This window comes from Polistes fuscatus, unplaced genomic scaffold (genome assembly GCF_010416935.1).
Source record: "Polistes fuscatus isolate 324 unplaced genomic scaffold, CU_Pfus_HIC Scaffold5, whole genome shotgun sequence".
NCBI lineage: Eukaryota > Metazoa > Arthropoda > Insecta > Hymenoptera > Vespidae > Polistes > Polistes fuscatus.
The window spans coordinates 8,182,164-8,207,702 of record NW_025113129.1 but is presented as its reverse complement, the minus strand read 5'-3'; the positions used below and the strand labels follow the sequence as shown (position 1 = coordinate 8,207,702).

General features: G+C 34.7%; 1 protein-coding gene across 1 annotated transcript in view; it reads left to right on the top strand.

Moving 5' to 3' along the window:
- LOC122522624 (protein timeless homolog) overlaps window positions 1-25,539 on the top strand; it is a 159,663-nt gene that overhangs the window by 118,522 nt on the left and 15,602 nt on the right. The window contains exons 15-17 of the mRNA XM_043643854.1: window positions 24,848-24,922; window positions 25,022-25,109; window positions 25,207-25,405. Of these exons, the coding sequence (XP_043499789.1) occupies window positions 24,848-24,922; window positions 25,022-25,109; window positions 25,207-25,405 (362 nt within the window). The remainder of the gene's footprint in view (window positions 1-24,847; window positions 24,923-25,021; window positions 25,110-25,206; window positions 25,406-25,539) is intronic.

Here is a 25,539-nt window from a genome sequence, read left to right as displayed (position 1 = left end):
ACTAAATTAATATACATCTAAATGATAAACTTATCATACTAACGGGACGATTTTCTTTAGAGAGTAAAAGTTTTTCTGCTCAATCCTGCGTTAGAACGTTTTCCGTCGTTATTCGTGTTGTCGTTGTCGTTGTCGTTGTCGTCGGCGTCAGAGATACCGAGTTCACGAAATTGGAATGAGCCATGACACCGTAATATATTGCGAAAGCCTCGTGCATTCAGTTTTTTCTTTTTTTTTTTCAACGGGGAGGAGGGTAAAAGCTTACCACGGCAAGTTCAAGCCAACGGTCATAAATCACGCGAGCCGGTAAACAGTCGCATTCGCACGAGGAATCCACGGCAAAAATAAGCTACGTTTCGACAATGAAAGAACCACGAGAAATAGTGAAAGAGAGAGAGAAGGGGAACGTGTTAGAGTGACAAAGAACGAGAACGTACATGGATGATATGAGATACGGTCACCACGTTCGTTGTATTCCAAACAAGCAAGCGTTGCCATTCTATGGGGTTACATATGCATGTAAGTAGATACGTCTTAAAAATAACAAACAACTTTTTCCTCTGACTTTCTTAAAATGACTTATCGGAATAACAAAACAAATTTTAAAGTATAATTTTTCAAAAGTTTTCCAAAGGAATCGCAAATCAAGAAAAATTATCGAACGATATATTGCAAGACTGTAAATAGAATCATAAAAGAAAAATCAATTTGTCTGGAAAATGAGTAAGAACTCACAACTTTTCTAAATCCTCAATATCTCGACGAATATAAGTGTTTTATCCTTTAATTTATCGTTTGTCGATACGAAGACACTCAACGATATTCTATCATTACGCTCGCCTCTTTGTATCTTTCTTCAGGATATTGAGATTTCTCGACATCCGTGTCGCTGATTCAATTTCGTCGAGTAACAGAAGGTGGAAAGGGATTGAAGAAAAGGCTCTGAGGGTTCGATGTCGAAAACAGGATACGATAATTACGTTCGATCGAAGGATTTAGATGAATTTTCGGTGAGTTCCGTCATTACAGAGCCGATCGTTTACCTCGAGAATAGTCCGTGCCATTAAACATGAATCGAGCTCGCTAAATATTCAGTCGGGTAGATCGAAACACATTGATTAAACCGTATGCGTAAATCGAGCGAGCCAATGTAGATTCCCGTTGAAGGGTGAAAGAGACAGGTAAACAGAGAGTACAGAGCAGACACGAGAGAGCGAAAGAGAGAAAGAAACAGATAGAGCAAAGCACAAGTAACGCTATATTAAACAAACACACATGGCGTAAATATCAAAGAGAGATACATACACCTGATAGCATATTTTAGATTTTGCAATTCACTCCTACCGCTCGTCATTGTACTAGCAAGGAAAAAAGAATATCAAAAGATAGAGAGAAAAGGGGGGGGAGATAGAAAAAGAGAGATAGCGATAAAAAATAAAATAACAAAGTTATTACAAAAAGCGGGAGTGTGGGCTCTCGTGGAAAGTGTTGAGAAAGTTTTCATCCGAACAAGCCTAGATAAAGCGAGCTTGAAGATAATAAGCAGGCTAAAGGATCCACAGCTAGAGGCGAGCCAGCAAGCATTGTTAGTTAAACCAGGAGATAGTAGTGATTTAGAAGAGCGGCCGTAGGATACTGGCCGTGTTTGCATAGAGAGGAGGAGGAGGCGGAGGAGGAAGAGGGAGACTGAACATGAGAAGAAAAGAGTAGGTGAATAGGAGGATGCTGATGTCCTCTATCTCTTTCTCTCCAAAGACTCGGAGATGCAACCCTGTAGGAACAATGCTGAGGTATGTATATCCTCGAGCAGACAACCGAGCGACCAACCAGCGACGCCAAGCTGCATCCAACAGTGGCAATGGGCCATGGGGATACCTCGTAATTGCCGGTCGGTCCTCAAGTGCCAACGACAGTGGTCAATTTCATCCCCACCTCCTCCTACTACTATCCGCTCGTTCACCTCTTCTCTCTCTCTCTCTCTATCTTCTCGAACCGCGGCACCACAGGGACCCCTTTTACGTTCTACATATACTAGGAGGATTTGGCAAGGATTATGCTGGACACGGAACACACCGTAATTCGATAGTCTAAAAGTGATCGCCAGCTTTGACCTACCACTTATATTCTCTCAGAGAAATATTCTTTCACGCTATACGACTTCCCTGATTCTGGTCGAGAATCATCGGTTTTCTTACTCTATTGTATTGGCATTGGCATTGGCATAATCGTAACGTAAATCGAGAAACATTATATTGTATTATTTGTAGTAAAATGAAGATAAAAGAAGATTTTCCCTAACGTCGTATTATAATCGAATAGAAAAGAAATTCGCGTGCCTTCTGTTGGTTGCATTTCTCAGAAGTTTTTTGTCGTTAATTGAGACGAACACCGTTTACGTGGGATATCTATATATGTATGTGTACATACCATGAGGATTTGCTGAGGATTACCGCGGACACCGAAGGTGTCGTTTCTCTCTGTTGTCCGATCGATTGGTCCAAAGGAGGAGATTCAACGACGTTGCTTCACTATACCAGGGCAAGCCTGAAGATTTTACCTCGGCCAAAGTTCAAGGATGTTCTCTTTGCTCTCTCGACTTTTCGATTAGGACCCTTGAGACATCTTGGATTGCTTCCTTTGCTAAATTCGTTGCTCGGATTATTGTCACTTGTTTCTTTTTATTCTTTTCTTTCCTTTTCTTTTCTTTTCTTTTCTTTTTTTGTAACATTTTAAAGTAACAGAAATATTTTATTGATTTAAATTTATGTTCTATAGGTATTATAAAAAAAAATTCGAAAAAGTACGGGTGGAACATAATGGAATTCATCGAACGAATGAACGTATTGGGAATACGATTGAAAACGCCAAAACGATTTTAAAAAGGGGGCAGCTTTACGACGGGAACGACACGTTTCGATAAAAAAAATTTCTCGTAAACCAAGAGTAACTTCGGTATTGCCATATTTCGTTTGGAAGTTCGACGTAGCCTCGATTAAATCCGTACGTCTCTGTTTCAAAGTGTCATCCCAGCTGTCTCATTCGAGCAAGCGACGCGAGTACCGCTTCCAAAGTGTTCTTCGTTTTTCGGCAACGAGCCCTCGCGATAAATAGTCGTTGGCAAACGTTTCAAATAGGAAAAGGGAGAACGTTCGAGAGAAGGGAAAAAGACTCTCGAGAACGCGGTAGCAAGGAAAGGGTGGTAGGGGGGAGACGACGTTATATACCAAACCGAAAAGTCTCCTTCCTATACGTGGGAGAACGCAGTAACGTAACTAGTTTTCTTCAATTCAAATAATATCTTTAGATTTTAGCAGAATGTATTTCTTCTTTTTTTTTTTTTTGGTATTTTAAATTCATAAAAGAATAAAAATTATCTAAAAATAAAGCTTAGGCACAATATGATACAATCGATAATTTACATTGCATCGATTGATTTGTTACATTAAAAAAGAAAAATTTATCGTTTGGCGTATAATAGAAGAGCTGAATGAGAAAAAACAAAAGATAAAAAGGGGTAACGATTTGGTCGAAAGGGATGATTTTAGAATCGACTGTCGGATCAGCCATAATTTCGTATGTAAATACCAAATGGTCCAGTCACCACGATTGCTACTCTCTGGTCGTCGAATCAACGGAATTTTGTTATCTTGGCTGTCGCATGGTCGTCGTCGTCCACATTGGCGTTCGCATGGTTACGTCACTGAAGGCGCGCGTACACACCAGCGGGTTGGCCGAGCGAGAGAAGTACACACACCGAAGAGAGAGTCCGACAAACATCGACGATACGAGCTTCCCTCGGTGGAACGTATGTTACTCGTACGAGCGAGCGCTTATCGTCCGCGAAGTTTCGCATTTTCTGCAATTTTCCGCTCTGCGACGAGTCGGGAATTTCTGGTTCAACGTGGACGCTTCATACGTTGCTCTCACTCTCACTCTCATTCTCTTTTTCTTTTTCTTTCTTTTTCTCTCTCTTTTCTTTTCTTTTTCTTTCCTTTTGTCTGCTCTACTACTCTCTCTCTCTCTCTTCCTTCATCCACTCGTGATGTCCGGTTGAAGCATACACGACGAGCCAGACGATGGACTCGGTTCGACGCTTTCCTAAGCGCAGTCGAGAAAACGAGGACACTTTTGTCAATGGTGGGAGAGAGGAGGTCGTTCGGTATGGAAAGAAAAGAGATGGAAAAAATGAACCTTGCCAAACTCCAAAGCTCTTTATTATACCGCTTGGATTCGAGCAGAAGTTCATTCCGTACGATAATGGTGGGTATTTTATGTTACTAAAACGATATTATCGGTGCCCTTCTTTGGATCAAATCCAAAACTAGCTAGGACGAGTGTCGCCCGATGAAACTACCGAGGTAACATAAAATATCCCACAACGTGTAAAAATAATCGTAGTATCTTCGTAACCCTAATACACACATCCACCATACTTTCCTATCGGTTTACAGTTTATATCACCATCCAACCTAGGTAGTTTCGAGTATCAGTTTGTCGTGCGCATGCATAAAGCAACAGCGAGCCCGGTGCCGTTCTTCGTGGATGCTGAAAGGGTATTTTGGATTGCAGATTTCTTCAGGAGCATCCTGTAAAGTAACTTCATATCGAAACTCCAAGAATAATTACTCGAGCAGAGATATTAAAAATTTGGATTGATCTTACGAGAAAACGGAAAGATTGATATTCCCTCTTAATATTTTTTTCTCTTTTTTTTTGCTTTTATTTTCTCTTTTTCTTGTTTAACGTCTATTTTCTTTGATTCGATGACATCTCAGAATCACCATTAACGTTTGCCGTTTTTGTTTAAACGGAATAAAAGTTATAATTTTAATGAGAACGCAACATACCGGTACAGTTTAACGATTCTTAACTCGCATCGCAGGGTATCGCGATGCACGTCATTAAAATATTCAGTTCACTACATCAGAGTGTAGGTTTCTAACGATTCTTTCTTTTCTATTTCTAGCGGAAAACCGAATACTTATGTAATGGCATCGCAAAGTAGAGGATCAACATGTTCACTGCACGTATATATATATATATATCGTAACGTTATTGTGAGCAAACTCGTACTTTTAAGACTTAACGTAAAGAACATCCGTTTTGCCGTTATTCTTCTTTACTACGCACCCAACTCGTTTCCTCTCTCGTGATAGCAAGAGAAAGCAACGTTTGCAAGTTCCCCACCGAGAGTAAGTTTTTTTCTTATGCTGACAAACAATCTTCTAGTAAAATGTAGTTCGGAACGTAGGAGGGAAAAAGAGGAGCATAGTCGCGCAAAATATACCTGGAAATGGTTTCAATCCCGAGCCACATTTACCCTCAAAAACAAGCAGTCACGTAACTTTACTTTCAAGAATCTCCTAGCACGTAGATTGAGTATAATAAAAATCGGTGTCCAGCGATGGGACATTTCTCTCTCTCTTCCTCTTCCTCTATCTGTCTCTATCTATTTTCTATTTTCCATTTTTCTCTTCTTCTTCTTCTGCTTCTTTCTCCTTTTTTCTAACGTTACCATTTTGTAAAGCTTTTCTACGATACGCTTTCACAATACTGGCCAACGTTTCTTTATACATGCATATATACCATAGAATACTCGGGGCTCAGCCCCGATATTGAGGCTGAAGAATGCATCTTGTCCTCTTGCTTCGAGAGAGAACAATGTTTCGGATGCATGTTGTTGCCGGACACGCGAGGCTAGGTAAAGAAGAAAAAGTACACGTTAAAGGAGGATATGTTGAGATATATATGTATGTAAATGCATAGTCGATCGGGATATAGATTATCGGAAGCGATCGTGTAACTACATGTATTGAAGTTACTCTTTTCTCTTCCCGTTCTTTATTTCCCCCATTTTCCATCATCGAGCTAACGTATATACAAATTCATCGATGATGGATACCAAAAATCGTTCCGTTTTGCATTAAAAATCCATACAACAATGGTTATAAGAATAATAATATTTGAAATTTGGTTTCATTGTTCTTAAATTTGAAATATTTTGTTTAAAAAATAAAAGAAAAAAAAAACAAATTTACTTCTATTGTGATTTTAGACGGACCAGCAAAATGAATACAAATATTCCAAATAAGACGTAATTTTATCTTTCGCTCTTATTCATAAAGCTTCATTTCCGTTTCCCACGAATACACGAAACGGAAGTAGAATTTCTAATGGTGAAGGTATCGCTGCTGAGCAAAGGCGGAAGTTACGTCTTAACTAAAGTTACCAACAGCAAACAATGAGCTTTCCGTTTAGAGCGTTAAACAAAACAAAGAATCCTTGCCTTCCATGAGATTTTAATTAGTACATTAAACACGATGCGCTACAATGCCTTGGTAATTAGATTTAGTTTTTTCCGACTTCTTGCTATACATATAGATATACCCAAATGCATGCTTGTTTTGTTTGTCGAACGTGGCACGGAAATTTCTAGTTACTTTTCACGAATACCTCGCTATAATACATTATATCACATTGGAGTAATTAATAGAAACACGGAAAATGGAATGAGAGGTAGGCAAGTATTTGTATATGTCGAAGTGGATTATCCCTTGGAAATCAATATCAAACGAACAGGGGCACGAATGGCTTAGCAATAAAATAGATATGTGTAATTTGCGTTAAATTGAAATGCTCATAGTTCATTTCGCAAGGTATTATATATAAATATATATATATGTATGCAAAAGTAATTCCAATTTTTAAGTATTGAATTTTTAAAAACTTTGATAATTTTAATGTCAGACAATTGTGTTAAATTATCAATACAGATATTTTTCACAATTTTCCGGGATATTCTATCAAGACGTCATTATTGTTAATAACTGAAGGATCTTCAAAAATCCACAGTGAAAATTTTCGATTTTAAAATTGTATTTTATTTTTAATTTGAAACACGCATAAGCTTACCCGATATTCAATGCCACGGTGGTTTCTTTTTGATTTTAGTTTTTATTTACAGTCGTTATTTTGTAATTATTTCAACCAGACAGAAATAAAAAAATGAAACGGTAAACGGATAACATTGATCGGTTCATCTAACCAGATATGTATTTAATGTATATGATGTAGATGTATATTTGCGCATATATACGACATGCGTAAGCAAAAAGTATGGTCCTTCAGGGAGATTTTAATTACCACGTTCATTAGTGGCAGTATTTGCTACGTTACTCTTTAGAGTTGTTTGTAGATCAGAAAGCAGAAACTTGCTGACTGCTGGAGAGCGTCGGGACATTTCGAGACTTATCAACGTCACGTGACTCCTGTTGCGTAGAAACCTGTTCAAATATTACAATGCGATTAATCATTTCTTTCCATATTTTTTATATCCCCAAGCACCGTGAAGGGAAGCTTTACATTGACGATTTAACAAGTCGTTTTAGAGAGTCGTTATAAGGAGTCGTTAATAATCGTCGATGTTATGTAGAAATTCATCTTGGACAAATTTTAAAACAATATTGTTATAATTAAATAATAATAATAATTACTATATATCAATTACGTTATGATGGAATAGTGAATTTTTGTGAAAAAGAAAATAAGGTAAAAAACTTGATGAAAAATAAAGTCGCTTGGTTTTTAATAACGCATAAGCAAAACTTGTTAGAATAAAAAATTATAAGAAAAATTAAAAAATCACGAAACAAGCAACCCTTTTAGCAGCCCTTCCACTATATAACCAAATTATTTATTAAACACATCCGAACTAAGAAAGTGGATTTGCTCGTCTCCTTTTCAATTATTTTAACGATCTTTAGTGTGTATAAGTTAGACATTGAAAATGGGATGGTCGTAAATTCGTCTCCAATGAGGGAAAAACCTAGACGCAGGAAAGTTAATTCGTTGACGCGGAATTGCGGCAAGTCAACCGTTAACGTCGCCGTAAACACAAGGGAAAAGTCGTAAAAGAGGTTTTTAGAAAATACCTGGTAGGAAGTAAGCGACACACCACGGTGGTCATTATTGAGATAGGAGTAGAAGATGAAATGAGTTGGTGTTGGTCTTGGTGTTAATGTTGAAGTTGGTGATGTTGGTATGCTTGGTGGAAGTAGGAAAGATAGTAGGTGACTACTGCAAATTAGAGCGTTACCGTTGTTGATAGTTGTATGTTGCTTCTCTCATGAATGGATGAAAATAGCTGGTGGCTAGCAAGGACATTGTTGCTTGCTTGCTAGCAAGCTAGCTAGCTAGTTGGCTAGGTTTCTGACTAGCTACCCTGGCTAGCTAGCTAGAGAATGTGCCTACCGTTATTTCCATTCCTGACGTTTTCCGCTTCCAATTTCGTCCTAGGAAACATATACTTGTTTGTGTAAGAGAAGAGAGAACTGAATGAGTTCACGTTAATGCTTTGAAAACTGGTCATCGTTGGTACGTCTGCACCGATGGACCGTTGCGTGATATGCTTCCAACCAGCGAAGTGGCCTTTTAATTTCAGATAAAAGCATGAAGTAGAAACGAGATATATCTATATAGTAGGAGGTCTAGGTATCTATAGATGCGTACCACGATTCTCTATCATAACCATTGGTTCTCTCCTTTCTGTTTACGAGCAATTCCTTTTTTCTGAATAGTATTTTTTAAATGGACTTTCCGATCGATTTTATATTTTTTTGTTCCTAAATCAATTCTTTTACAGAAAATGTAGTATTCTAGATGTATACGTGTACAAAATATTCATGTTATAAACGTTTCGATAAATGCGAAAAATGATACTCGTATATTTTGAAGTGTTAAATAATTTCATTGCTGTATAACGTATTACAGGAATTCATTTCTTTGGCATCGGTTGACATCACGTCGATGTTGCGGTATTTGACATAGCCGGAACGAAAATATTAAAATAAAACATGATGCATTTCTATCAAAATTTAATATACGCTCACTCAGAGAAATATTCAAATTACATTTCTATAATTTAATTATATGGACTTATTAAAAAATATATCACAAACAAATCATAGATATCATTTTCCAATATTTCTGATAACGTGTATATGAAAAAGGGAAAGAAAAAAAGATATTAACGAAATATCAAATTGGTATTTAGTCGGTTTAAAAACAAACCTCATATATGATTAGTCGATTATTAGTTTCGCTTATAATAGTTCGTTTATAACAGTTTCTCATAAGGCTAACGAATTTTATGATCATCTGCTATATTAAATAAATTTATTCGTTAATTACTTTCTTCTTTTCGATGAAAATCATAAAGGAGCGAAAAATGATAATCGTAAAAGAATTTTCTAAAAACGTAAGAACTATCAATGAATAAATTCAAATGAGAATTAAGTTGTTATTATTAGTCTCCGTGTAAAAATAATAACAAAACACTCGATAATATAATAAATTTGAATATATACAATATATACAAAATAAAAAAGTAAACCGATTTAAAGAGTTATTATTCCCAGAAGTCCATTAATTAATTTATTTCGTTTATTTGTTTGTTCACAGAAAATCTCGATAATTCGAAATCAAAGGTAGTTAAAGTATCTCGGAAGGAATATGAGAGAAATGTTAACAAGGTTCGATAATTTGAACGAGAAATCGTAGGATTTGGCATGATCGTTTAATCCAAAGCTTCTGGGTTTTGAACTTTCTTAAAATGATATTGGCATGGGAATAAAGGAAAATTTAGTGTTTATTGAAACGAATGAGGATCAGCATTGCGTTGAACGATTATATCCTTTGGCCATAACGCTAATGATGGCGGCGTATGTATGCCTATCAGAAACGATGGGATACGTAGTAAGCGTATGGGGGTTTACCGCCGGTCGGTGTGGTGGAAGGTGGCCAGACGGATCAATATCACATTACTATAAATAATTAATAGGCGGCTCTGTTTCTGTACGTTCTGCGTCCTCCCTGTTTGTTGCTTGCTTGCCTACTTGCTTGCTTGCTTGCTTGCTTGCTTGCCTGCTTGCTTGCTTGCTTGCTTACTCGTTCTCTTTCTCTAGCTATTCCAATTTTCTGCTTGGTTTACGGATCAATATGATCAAAGCGAAAGGAAACGATGGTAATTGCGCGACGAGAAGAGAGGGGCTCCAGTCAAAGTAACGAAAAATCCTCGTACACGATTCGAGCCTTTGTGCGTGCTCCGTCCGTCATTGATTTCCAATTCACGAGGTGACTACGATAGAATTTGCCACTATCCGATCGAAAGGGAAAGCAAAAGCTTTCACCGTTTATCTCGTAACATTGCTGTTACAATCCCGAATAAATTACATTTTCATTTCATTTATATCGTATTGCCGATCAGTTTTATATTCGTCCAATTTTTTCATTTAAAACGCGTTACCTATCTTTCTCTCTCTCTCTCCCTCTCTATCTCTCTCTCTCTCTCTCTCTCTCTCTCTCTCTCTTCTCCTTCTTCCTTTGTGCAAAATTTCAGAGATTAATCGACTTTTCTTTTACTAAATATCGCGAGAAAAATAGAACACAAAAGAAGAAGGGAAGAAAAATGAGAATGCGAAAAAAAAGATAAAATAAAATCAACTCACTAGTTCGACCGAATTTTTTCTTTGATACTCGTTATATATTGCTTTTTACAAAATTATCGAATATTTCAACTTTCCACTCTATCCTTTTATCGAAGGTAAAAATAAAATCGACTACTTTCGCTCGTGTTCTACGAACGTGGAAAATAGAAGAGAAGGAAAAGAGAGAAGAGGAAACGATTTTGTTTGTTCTCGCACTTCAAATGCGAGTCCTTCCTTCCGTCGCTGGCTTTTATCAAGATATTTGTTCTCAGATTCGAATTTTGTCAATTCCCATTGGAATTATACAATTGAATCCTTCCGTGCGAAACAAATTATATTATTTACACATAACACTTTATTGTGACGTCTCACTGCTTTACATAATACCCCGCGGTTTATTCAACCGACGATAACAGAAGCGTTCAATCGAAATAATTATATTATTCATTTTAAATTACTGCATTCATTATTGGTAAAAGTTTAGACTCATTTGCTAATTTCTTAATCACGAATGTTAGTTTACCGATTTTACTCAATTTTCTCCATTATCATTTCATTGACTTTTCCAGTGATTGATCGATCAAATTGAAATACATCTGTGACATTTAAATTTGAAAATTAAAAACGCTTGAACAAGCTTTGTGCCACACGTAATGACAACTATTCTTTTTTTTTTTTAATTATTCTACGATGTGTCAGTTTTCGCACTCAAGTATTGCCAGGTCCAAATAATATTACCAGAGTTATGCGATGCTGAATTCATCTATCAGGAAAATACGAAGAAACTTTTTCCCCGATTCAGTATATATATGTACATGTAATTCCTACTTTACACAATCGAATATTGTTCAGAGAGCACTAAATAGATATAATACTTGATACATGTTTATGCGTTCTAAACTCATTGAATTTGGTGTTATGAGACCTTGTCTCGATTCTTTGAAAATGCTTCATGGCTCGTTGACCATTTGGTATATGAAGCTGAAGCAGGCAAACGCGTAGCGTGTGCAATACCAGTCACGATATTGTCAAAGTCATAAAGGCCGTTCGAGAGAATAGCCTATTTTACGGATAATTAGACAGGAGCTAAACGCTTAGACGGAAGAGCATATTATAGGATAAGTATCAACCATCGTCGAGGCGGACGGTGCGAACAAAGTTCGTGATCATCGATTTTAACGCTCATGTGACTTTATCGATAATCATTTTCAAAATAATCTTTAATAAGTACGATATAATTATGGACAATATTATGTAGGAAACATTTCATTATCAAAATTATGTTTTTTTATTATATATTATACTACATTTAATATTTCCATTTCTCTAACATCAACTTATTCTTGTTTTATGGCGTTTAAATCCAAATATTATTAGGAAAAGCAGCTTTCGAGCTAATATTCTGAGAATGATTTTACGACTATTATTTTATTCCCATCATCATACCCTTCATGTTTATAGAACATCCGAAAAGAAATCCTTCCGGCAGATATAAAAAGAGAAATGTAGCTTCTGAATCGACAAATTCGACTCGTAAACTTTGACCATAAACATATAGATTTCATAGGATTCCAAATTATTTACCCTTACTTTCTTATCTATTCGAGATTTGTACTGCTTATATCTTCTCGGACATTCGATCATAGAGAATATTCTATTTTATTAACTCGTCGCAAGATTTTTTTGTTTTTTATATTTATTCTCTTTCACTCTCTCTCTTTCTTTCTAGTATAATGAGAGTAATTTGAATAACATTTGTCGAATATTGTATATACGTATATATATAACATTATAATAATAATATTTTCCTTGTTATTTTGACGAGCATAATTAAATTTATGAATTTGTTCTGCAAATGTTTGGTTTTAGTTAATTATATTATTTCCAGAGTATAATAAAAACTTTATTTTTACGAACAACTTAATAATATACTATATTCCAATAAAGTTGAAATGCTATAAGGGATTAAATATTATAGAAATAAATATGTTGAGAGAGAATCATAAAACAACATATCCTTGATATTCGTACATAAATCAACGTACATTAAATCCAACATGTACACTTTCTTCTATTTTCAATCAATATAAAATATAAAAATATCCGTCATCTTTATATCAAACATAGGAAAGTCGAGTAAATTTACACATCCTTCCTCGACTCGAAATAATCCTTCAATGTCGTCAGCGTACTTCTTTTTATTCGCATCTACAAAATCCTGTGATGCTCGGATAATCACAAAGTTTCGAAACAAACTTCCTCACTCGTCTAATTCATAAGTGCTCGAGCTAACATAAAAATGAAATAAATACAGATTAAATAAATAAAATAATAATTAATTAATAATAATATCGAGTATATATTAATTAAATAAGTCGAAATATATTTACGAAAATGATTAAAATATTGAATAGAATGAAAGTGTAACATAATAAAGCAAAGTCCAATACACGTCATTTCAGGTTGATTCTCTCATTTGTTATTTTGTTTCTCTTCGATCTCGATCAGAGTTAATAAATTATTCGCATTCAATAATTCAACAGCTATCTAACTCGAAACAACGTCGAATCTTATTTAAAGAGCTTGATAGATACACAGAGTTTAGTCGAAATAGATATATCGTAAAACGATAACGTGTTTCAAATAGAAAGAGAAATAAAAGAGAAGAAAGAAGGGGACTTTTTCTCGAGAAAAAGTAGAAAAAGAACAGCTGACTGTACATTAAAAGATAGAGACGGATAGGGGTAGAAATAATGAAAATAGAAGGGTAGAGAGAAGAGTAGGTGCATCGTTACAGAAGGAAGGAAGAAAGGAAGGAAGGTCGTGTAGTCGAGAATGAGTAGTGGGACAGAAAACGAAAAAGTGAGATGGAACGATGTAGAAAGAGAGAAAGAAAGAACAAGAGAGACGGAGAGAGGATTTGAGGAGAGGGGGAGGTAGGGGAAGGGAATAGGGTGGAAGGGGGTGGGGCGTGCAGATCTGCTGGGAAACGTGCTTGGCTTGACAAGGACCTCGAAGAAGGAGGGTGTTTCGAGCGATCCGGTTTGAATAAGTAGTTACCAGCCTAATAGTCGTGCCGGACCGTGACGACAGTGGAATACGAAATCTTCGTACAGACACCGGTAGTTTGGCTCGCTAGTAGAAGAGAGAAAGTAAGAGAGAAAGAGATACATTTTACATGTATGTAGTAAAAAGATGAAAAGAGAGAAGGGGAAAGATATATACAATGTATGTTTTATATATAGATATATGGGTATATATATATATATATATATATAAAAAAAGGTTTACGTTCTCCCTTCTTGGAGATCTTCGAGTACCTATATGCCACGAAACGCTCGTAAGCACCTTATATTCTAGGCCCTATTCCCTTTTTTTATACTACTTACGCACCAGTCGCAGGAACCGAAAAAGTTCTCCTTTTTTTCTCTTGACCGATCCGTGATTTTCTTTTTTTTTTCTCTTCTTTCTTCTTCATTCAAGCATATGCAAAGGAAGAATGTTAAATTCGTTCTCTTTTTGTTTCTCTCTTTTCCAAAAAATAAAAGACAAGAGAATAGAAGACGTAAAGTTTTACCTATATTGCAGAGATGTTCTTGTGAACTAAGGAAGTCGGATCGAACTCTACGTTTCGTGCGGAAGCCGGAGATCGATGACGCATTATTGAGAAAGATGGTGGGAGTAAGAGAGATAGAGGAAGTTTCAACATGTTCGAAGATCATACGTTGGTTTCCTAAAGTTAAGATATTGCTATCATCCGATCAAGGTAAATTTGAAAGTCGTGAGAATGTAGGTAGCTGGTAGAGAAGAAAATGTTGATTCGTCGAGTTCAATGTTCTTGTTGTTAAACCGGAAGCTTAAGCTTCGAAGAACAAGGATACCGTTTGAACATATTTTATCATGGAAATGACTTCCTTGTAATTAACTTTCCTTTAGACTAAAACTTCGAAGATCGATTGCTTTTGTCGATCTCTAAACTTAATACACCAAGTTAAAGTTTCTCAAATGTACTTTTCTTCTCTCTTTCTTATTTCAAACGAGAGTACCAAACCTTTTACAACAGGTATCCTTGTAACTTGAAAAAGATCGAAAATCAAACTCGTATCGTTTTACATCCTAATCTCAAGTTGAAAATAATCGATTAACGCTAAGGAGATCGAAGTTCGACGATTCTGTTCGATTCTACCTTCGACTTTCGATAATCCTAGCCACTTTATTCTCCCGTTGTAATTTAAACTTATATTTTACGGGTCAAAGTAAAGCAAACATAATGACATTCGAATCATTACGCGAACAATGCAAACATATTAAAATTGCAATACATTATACGATTACGTTTAATAACAATTATAAATTTGTTGATATTTTATTGACGATCGTTACCGTTAACAAGTTTGTCAATATTTACGTTTACGAACATTTTTTCATTCTCTCTCATGGTTGTACATTTTTTTCTCTTTTTTCCTTTTTTCTATTTTTTTTTATCGAAGTCGAAATTTTGCCCAAATTTCTGAAAACTGTATACGTTACCACGATTAAAAACGACAAACACAATTCTCCGAATTGGTTTATCTTTCGTAACAACTATGGAAAACCGTATACCATACAATTTTACGGTCTGGAATGCTAGACCAAACCACCCATTGTTCGTTGATCGTTCTATGCCGAATAATCGATAGCTTCGGGTATTAACCAAGAATGGGTTTCATTGAAAACTCTCTAACGACTTTTTCTGCTTCGACGATCGAATGCTCATAGCCGTGGAGAAAAGTAACGCGATGCTGGATAAGATAGCTCTAGCTAGCTTCAACTAGAATTCACTTCTACGATTCCGATCATGGTCGTTCGGGAATTGGAAAAGATTATCGAAGATTTTTATCGAAGAACGCATAGTAAGAGTTTTGCTCTCTCTCGATCTGTTACTTCCTCAGTAAATATTACAATATATAGAATATTTTTTTTTTAAATAAACCATATGATGTTTAAATATTAATCCCGAGAATAATAAACACGATAAAAAATAATACTAAAATTAAAATAAATTTTGATACTTTCTTTTTTTTCTATTTATACCTGTTAAACGTTTCTGCAGTTTTGTGAAGATTCAATATTTTACGTTGCGACAAAGGTAGATGGTAGATTGTTAAATACAATAAACATTTTCAAAAGCTAAAAAGCACCACCCACACTACGTTATTTCAACAAGTTCGAAAGTCATGCAAGCATAAAACAACAAAATACTTATATAAGATATACTTAACATAATACCATTCTACAATGACTATCCTTACTAACGCTGCATTTAAGTTTTCATGGATCGTTTGAAATGTTCGAGAATACGTAAGACCAAACTGTTCTACGTATAATAAGGTATTATAACAAAAGGTGAAGTAACTTTTTGATATTCATGGATGACGGTAGGTAAGATCAACGGTGGTCTTAGCAAACTACGTTCGCATATCCGAAAGCTTGCCTAGTACAAGAATAAAAAGCACTTTTTCCTGTAACTACTATTTATGGACGAATAATCAAAAATAATTATAGTAAAAAATTCGACACGTGTTAACTGTACAAAATTTAGACGAAGTAATATTTCTTTCCGCAATTTTTTAATTCGTCGAAACAAAACATTTTTTATGCTAAAAAAGAAGCTATAAGAAAATACTTGAAAACGAAAATGTACTTAAAAAACGCTACGAATCATTTCATTTTATTCGCCGTGGGTAATGTACAGTCAATTGACATTTAATTTAATTTTTCTACGTTAATGTCATTTTCATTTGCCATTTTGCAAATAAGAAAGATAATAACGCTTTTTCTCTAAAGCAATCGTAATATAATTTTCTTCTACGTGATATACCAATTCTCTTTTTCCTTCGTGCTGCTGTGTAAGAAAGAAGGAACTGAATTAAGAGTGGCTCAGCCTTTTGAATACAAACGGAATCGCGGAGGCATAATAGGAAAAGAAAGAAAGAAAAAAAAAAAAAAAACAGAAAAAAACTTATTCCCTGATTTCCTCGAGTGAACACCAAGAGTTATCATCACTAAAAGAATCGTGTCAAATCTAAACGAAAAGTTTCTCGACGTATACTCACTTTTCTGTTATTTATCTTTTATTCTTTTTTTTCTGTTCTTCATCTTTTTCTTAATAGCAAGTAGAAAAAGAGACCGAGAAAATTTAATTAAAAGTCGTACATAAGTAGTATTGTAAAGTATAAATTTAATATCCGTTAAGAAGTTCGCATTGCAAATAAAAACTAAATACAATTGACAATATGTACTAATTTTTTAATAATAACAAAATTTTAATAATGTATTTTTTTATAATAACAATTTTTAAAACTACGATGATAATGCTCTATTGTTTTTTTACTTTCAGAAAATAGTATTATTGCTATATGACATCGTTGAAATATTTTAGAATGAAATTATAAAACTTCGAAATGTTCGTGTTTCTAAATTAAAATGTTTTGTGTATTTTAACAACGATAACTTTGAAAAAAAAAAAAAATAACTTTTTCTCTCGTTGTTGAAAATACCCCTTATTTCGAGGATCGCCAAAAGTATCTATATTTCAATTTAACCTTTTATCTCTTTCACGTATTTTTCGGGTCAGAGAATTCAGGACATGCTTGAAAGTCAAACAAAGGCAGAGAAAAATAGTAAGGGAGAAAAAGGACACATCTTATTTCTTCTAAATTATTTGTAATAAAATACGCTACCAATGAGAGAGAGAGAGAGAGAGAGAGAGAGAATTATCATCGTTTCAAAAGTTACATCAGATCAGTAGAGAGGTTAACGCATATTCACTTACGTACGAGTAGAGGAACAGAAGTACCTTTCTCTTTACTCCTTGTCGCGACGCTCTTCCGCTACCTTCCATTTTCGAGGGTCCTTTTTGCGTTGATAACGTTAATAAGCTGGTTAATTAAAGCTATGACAAGGACGATATTACCGACGTAATGCTTCCAAGATCTAGTCTTAACCGTAGAAGATGTTATGTGTAAAATGAAAAAGACAGAGAGAGAGAGAGAGAGACAGACAGAAAGAGCAAGTTGCATTTTCAAAGTCACTTTAATAATTTCCATTAATTAACGGTTTCCAGTAAAAATCTTCTGAATACCTACGATTAATAGAATTCAAATGTATCCAATATCCATGTCCAATATACATATACATATACATATACATATAATATAGTCAAAATATCGATGAATAACATTCTATCTCTTTTAAATTTAAAATCAAATTCCAATTCAATTTTCGAATACTATTTTGTTTGAAAAAAAAAAAAAATAAATAAATAAATCGTTTTTCTTCGCATCAGTGGAAAAAAATTGTGGGTATTTACTCACATAGGAATTTTGTTTCGAAATTGCCTGTTTTAAATGCAATACAGGGTGTTAACCGGGTGTGCATGTGTATTATATATGTATTTAAAGGAAAGAAAGGGGGAGAGAGAGAGAGAGAGAGAAAGTATAAAAATATTCGGATGCTTTACGATGGTGTAGCATGACGACGAGACGGTTATTGTCTCTTCAAAAATTACATTGAGCCACTGTACCAGGGTGTTTAGTCTCAGCCACGATAAATCTACCTATACATTTTACTTCCCTTACCCTTTTTCATCCCTCCCTTCTTTCATTTACCGGCCTATCCCCCCTCTCTCTCTTTCTCTCTCTCTCTCTTGTTTATCGCCTTCGTTTCCCTCTTCGTTTCCTCTTCGTTTTCCTCTTCGTTTTCCTCTTCGTTATCCAACTTCTGAAATACCACCTGCAGGCCCATTTACTCGGGCACCATATACGTCAGACAACACTTATTACCACGGTAACACAATCGCATAATGTCACTCTCGTCTTTGCAGCCACGATAATGCCCGATTTAATGAACCGTAGAATCACGGTCTTAACTCTTAACGAAAGACGAGCTTAAGCGAAACAGGAATGACTATGGGAGAGGAATAACTATAGGGAGACCGTCTGGTTACCGATTAAGTTCCGCGTTGTTTCCTTCGAGATAAAGGATTAACTTCTATCAGAAAATACCACCAGCTTTAAGCTTTACTTTTTCGATAAATCTATATTTCTTTTCTAATACTGAATTCGTATTTGCGAGTTAATGGCCATACGTTCGTCTATGTGGTGGACAAAATTATTTGACGAATATTATAATGACGTTCATTTTGGAGATTTATTAATTTTGTATTATTCATTTGTGTATAATGAAGGTCGTTTCTTTCATGCATACGCTCAATTCAATTGCGAACAACTAGGCAACGGTTCGGACTCTACGAAAGGCCAACGACATCGGTAAGGCAAACAAATGTGTTTTAACCTTATTTTCTTTGGAAATATTACAAGATATAGAAACGTACGCCTATTTCATTATGCAAATTTATGTATATGCACGCCTACATCGTCGAAAGTACGGCGTTAATACCGGCAACTTGCCAAAATCCCTATTTTGGCGAAACCCCCGTATTTTGGTGTAGATTTAATGCAAATTTGCATGTAACTATGGTGGCGCAATAATGTCTCCGATAGTTACGCGGAATTATTACATTATCGTTGCATTATTTAGCTGGCCCTGAAAGTTCGTTAAGTCGTGAGTGCGATAAAAGAAAAAAAAAAAGGAGAGAAACAAAAAAATTCATTCTACGTAAAATCCCTCGCTCGGGTAAACGCAAGTCTACTATTTTAGCAAGGAATTCTGATGACAAACTCTTAACTGTTGGGATATTTAATTTAATGAACAAAAACGACGTCACGGTAAAACGTCGGTAAACTTTATTCGAACAATTTTCTTCGTGACACTTATATCTATATTTTTCTCCTTCTATTTTTCTGTATTATTTCTCGAAAACAAAAAACAAAAGAAATAGATCAAAATGTTTTTTAGTTTTTCCTCGAAGAATGGCTCGCTTCTTCTATTTGATCCTTGAACATTTACTTCATCTTCGGAAAAATCCTTTCTCTTTTCTGAAAAATCGTGTAAGCAAGTATCACGAAGTTACGCTCCTCGAATTAGTCGAGTTTCGAAGTCGAAAGTTCGGGGAATAGTTCTTCGCAACATTCTTTTTCCTCGATTTTCTGACAAAGTTCAAAACTAGAAAAAACTTTCACGTTACCGTGCTGGATGGAGCGGGATGATTTGTAATACAGAGAGATAGCAAGAAAATTTTCGAATAATTTGAAGAAAAGAGAAAAAAAGGAACAAAAAATGAAAACTTTTTATCTTCTACATGCACTTAGATATTAGTAAAAATACGTCTGAAATTATTTTTACGTCTAACAAAAGAGTAAAGATAGAATAAAACAATTTATTTACAATCAATAATATGTATTATTATTCCTTCGAAATACGATTTTTTAAAATAATTTTGGTTCTTGCTAAATATATTTTAATTAAAATCTACGCACACTTAATTGAATTCAAATTAAAAGTGTAATCTATTATATAAGAAAGTTCATTATTACGCACGATTGAAAATTGAAACACATCGAATCTAGTATTGACATCGAGTTGAAAAAAGTTTTACATCGTATTTCGAATGAAATTAAAAAAAAAGGGTGGAGGGTAGAATTCGGAACAGAAGTTGTATAGACACGCGATGCGTACTTATATGTATGCATACTATAAACCAGCTACTGACATAATATAAACGTGGCGTGGCCAGGATGGAGCAACGCGTTACTGCCAATCTCCTTCACGGTCGTTAGCGCACCTGCCCGCACGTGCACGCACGCGCACTGGCCCGTGAAATATATTTCCCTGCGTGCTTGTGCACCCAACCACCACCAATACTAGTACTACCACCTATATACCCAAAGGCTCGACGAACTCGTATATATATATGCATACACACAAACGCTTTTACAGAGTGCATCGGACGCAACCCACGCTGCGGCCGTCAGGACGATCGATAACCAGGACCTTCGAGTTATAGCGCGACTTTCGAAACAAAACTGACCCCTCGATATATTTTTTTACTTTCTTTTTACCACGTAAAATAATTACGACGATCGTAATTTTTTTCCGTTAAATTTAAAATATATTTGCAATATTTAGGATTTGTACATGTAGAACAAATTTTTTTTTTTTTTAATAATATACGAAATTTAGATAAGTATCTCGTTGAAATTCCAGATGTTTTATGAAATGAAAAATAAAAAAGAAAAAAAATTTATGATATATTTCTTAAAAATTAGATACATACAACGTGTGTCTATTTTCATAGTTAGATTAAATATACCGTAAATTGCGCATGCCTACGTCCGATGAGAAAACTTTATTGTTATTCTTCGTAAAGAAAATATTGCACGAAAAATCGATCGGTCACATATTTGTTCCGATCGAAGGAACATCAAAACTATTCCACGTACGAGATTGTTCTCTTTTGAGGACTAAAATTTAATCTAAATCTATCATTATTAATAAACGAAAATAAATAACTATCTATTTCCTAATAATTTGAACGTATTCGAAAAACTACGGATAAACATATACGAATGGAAATTCGCGGGAACGTTTGTAATACCCTCAAAACACTAGGTAGGATAAGTTAAAATTTTTTATTGATAAAAAAATTTTGCTGAGAACTGGAATCGACGTACGTATAGGATAACTAATAGCATGTCTACGAGTTCTCTCTCACTTCGGTTAACATGCAACGTCGAGAAACTTCAACAAATTTTGTGAGGAAATTTGGTTCAGCTATCCGGCAGATCGAGAATTTCCTCTCGTACGTGGATTATCCGTAGGTACTTATCACGTTAAAGCGCTTATCTGAAAATTCGTGATGAATTTCGTCGTTGATTACGTTGTCAGGAGTACAGGCTTAACAAGCAACGGTTGGTATTAAACTTTCAAGATGACAAACCGCTGCTACGACACCTGAATAAATGAGAGCCTTCGAATTCGGATTGGACTTCGAGAAAGCTTTTACGAATCCTTCGAACAGATATAAGTCTATATTTATGCAACAAACACTTGTACGCACGCATACACATTTACGCATAGATCTTCTACCATCAATGGGCTCGAGCGTTTTATCGAAATCGAAACTTTCTTATACACTTTTAATCTCTTCGTTCGCGTATGAAAAACAATGACACAACATTGATTTATCACGATACTGATGAACGTTCGTGTATTTTTTCTTTTATTTTTTGTAGTGAAATTTCTTTTGGCAAGATACCGAGATTTTCAAATTTTGAGAGAAGCATGTTATTTGTGTGGTGAAACTTATTATCAGCTGCATCGCAAATATCTTTCAATTATTGTTCGCTGACATGACTGTATCACGCATACAATATTATAATTAGTTGAGTTTTGTGTTAATTTTTATTATTGAAATTATTTAAGAAGTGAAATAAATTTTTAAAGTATGTCATGTGTGTACAGATAAATTTAATAATTTTAGTTTCTGAGTATAGGGTAAATCTGCAGAAAAAAATAATTAATAATCTAATAATTCAATAGAGTTGCCAACATAAAAAACTTAAGAAGTTTCACTACATTCGTGTGTGGGTTCTACGCGCTTTTATTTTCTACACATACAAATAGAATATAATATGTCACACATGTGACGAGAGAGATAATTAAAATTTTTCAATTCGGTTCCGTTCAATTCGTCGGATGATATCGAGGATTTAACTGGGAGAACGATAGTACAATAAAATTGGTGAAAATCCTGAACAAATATAATGATTTTAGCACCAATTTGTTCCATCGAACTTTATTCTACAACGAATTATTTTGAATTTTCTCATGCAGCAAATTTGATTCGAATGCGGTACGTTGAACTATAAATTAAAAATGAGTCTTTTTTGGTACATTATGTTAGATGTAATAGGATCAATTTAATTGATATTTTTGTAAAATGGTATCGAAATTCTTGCATTATAAAAATAAGAAAAGGAAAAATCGTAGTCAGATTTCTGGAATATCTTTGGATCAAATGCAGCAATTTTGTAGAGAAGCTTTTTTTATTGAAATGAAAATTAGTTCGAATCGTTTTTAGTAGAATTTTCTACGAATTTTAGATAGAAAAAGAAAGAAAAAAGGAAAAAAGAAAAGAAAAGTAGTTAATACTTTCTCGAGAACCGAAAGAGCTTTTCGTTGATATATTTGTGGCCGTAGTAGAAGCTTTAAAACTGGAAGACACCGAGAACCGAATGAACGCTTTATTTTATCTCAAATTACTGTCTAGAGTTTAAGGAGGTCATGGGAAGAGACGATTAAAAGTTTAAGCTGAAATAACGCCGTCACTGTCACTTGGACAAACCGGATTCTTCGAAAAGGAGAAAGTTTTTCTTTAGCCGAGGTAACACGAGTTTTTAAAGGAAACTTTTACCGAATGATTTAAAAAGACTTCATCGGCATACTTTCTTAAGCAGACCTTTTTTTAATTCATCTTACTGATTTACGTAGAAACTCAAGGACGATTTTTTGCTTATGTTGTTTCGTTTGTCTAATATTAGAAAATTTTACACGTAAGTTCGTGTAAATGATCGTTGATTCGACAAAAATATTCATGAAATAATTTTTTTCTTAAGCAAATATATAATATATCTCATACGTAGGTATATGTTTTGCTTTAAATAATTCATTTAAAAAATAAATTAACACGAAAAAGCGACTGCGAACGAGAGAAATGAACGTAAAAAATAATTACACGTCGAGTATAAAGTTTATACTCGAATCCGAGCAACGATTCGTACAGAGAAATTTAATTTTCAGGTGTGAAGGAAATTCTTTCTACTTTCCGATTCCCTCTATTGGTGTCGAGCTTACAAGTAAATACGTGGCTGGACGTTGCTATCGTTTTCCGACACGAACCTATAGTCTCGCGATTCTCGCCAGCCATATGGTGCGCTTGTTTTTGGTGATTAACGGTTCTGACATCTGTGACGGATCATAAAACAATCAATAAGTTCGCGTCCGGTTGATAGCTCAACGGGATGTTTCGACGAGAAAACTCATTATGTCGAATCGTTGAACGAAATAATATATTTTCGATTAAATTTTTCGACAAAAAGAAAGAAAAATGTATTGAACGATTATAATTATTTTGTATTTATTTTTTTAATACTATGATATTCCGTAAATTGTATAATTCAATCACATAAACGCGTAAGATTTTTAATAAACTGATAAGAAAGAATAAAATCGAAATTTTAATTGTATCTTGGATAGATGTAATTTGATTCTAGTTCAATATTTTAATTTTTGTTTAGATTAAAGGGTTATATAGAAAAAATATAAGATTTTGATTATACTGATGAAAAATCCGGTATAAGGATCGGTACTTTTTTGTTCGTTGCCAAAACATAACGAGATGCTCGAGTAATTCCTAAATCACTAATTTATACTCTTCTAGTAAGAGAATTTTAATCCGGATTCGTGGAAATCGTAATCGCCGTGGTCAGATACTTCCCACCCTCTGTAGTTCTAGCCCTTTTTCAGTCTCTTTCGAACCACCCACAACGTTCGCTTTATTCGTTCGATGAATTCTCCGGTTGGAAGGCCAAAGCCAGGGAAGAAGGGAGAATGATAGAGAGATAGAAAAAGATAGATAAATAAATTTAAATCGTACGGGAATCCGATCGGATTTCGCGTTTTCACGAACGCACAACGACCAGGCTACGTTGTTGGTAGCGCGCATGCGCATAAAATAAATGCCCGGAGAACGTTCGTAGAAAGGGAGTGGAGGGAGACATGGGAAAAAGTTAGGAGAGAAGGGCTCGCATCCGGATTTCATCACCATCGATGCTCGACCGGCACTGGCAACGTTCCTTTACCTCGACGTTTCGCATTTCCGGAATTTCGTGGTCCGTATAAATTAATCCTCACGATTTCCCCTCCGTTTGCTTTTGTTTTTATCTATTTCTTGCTTTCTTTTCGGTACCAGGATTTCCACAAGCGGCTCTCACAGATCAAGGAACTCTCGTTGAACCTTTCTTTATTTCCTTCTTCCTTCTCTCTTTTTCTCTTTCTCTTTCTCTCTCTCTCTTATCGATTTTGACTCGATCGATCCGGAACGAATCTCATTCCTTATTTACGAACAATTGCAGCAAATTTTTTGTCACCTAAAACAAAAACTTGAACGGTTCGAGAATGATGTAGCACCCTTGTGGTTTTTTCTCTTGCAATTTTGATTCCGTGCGTTTTGAAAAATTACAAAAATATACTGTTAACCTCTTTTCCTAACCCCTTCACTTTCTTCTTTCTCCTTTTTTTTCCTAATATTCATTCGTGGCTCACGGATCTGATCATTTTTTAAATATTTAAGGAATTCTTGACTCGTCTTTTAATAAATATTTAAAAACATTTTAAAAGATTCAATCGTGGTTTCTTTTCAGTTGTCGAGGATGACTTACCTACGCAACAGGCGAATCAAGAGAACAATTTCGAAGATAACTTTGCTCGCAACGGTGGTAAGATATAAATAATACTTCATAATATAAAATTCTTATTTTTTGTAAACAAGTTACAGTTATCAGATTTTAATTTTTACACTTTCTTTATCATTGAAGAAGAAGAAGAAGATGAAGAAGAAAATTATGATTATGAAGATGTCGTAACAGAAGAAACGGATTTCAAATTAAACGAATTCGTACAAAGGTATGATAAGAGTTCGATTTTAATGAAAAAATACTGTATTTAAAAAGAAATAAATTGATTCTACTAATTAGAAACATCGAATGATTAATTGTCTTAGATTCGCAAATATAAAGATAGTTAAAGCACTTAACCTTCTTCTGCAACAATTTGATAAGAATACTAAGGAGGTCAATCATTACGTCACGAAGATGTTGCACAGAATCGCATTCGAATGTAAAATGTCGGCTATGATATTTCAAGCATCGATATTTCGAACTTTTCAAAAGCTCCTCGAATCAAAGAATCCCGAACACAAGGTATTTAATTATACATTTCCTTAATACATATATAATTTTCTAAGATTCTTTCCGCATATATAAAGCCATGTTAAATCGATTAAAAGAAGAAGAAAAAGAAAGATTACATATCGTTCCTTCTTGATAACATAACA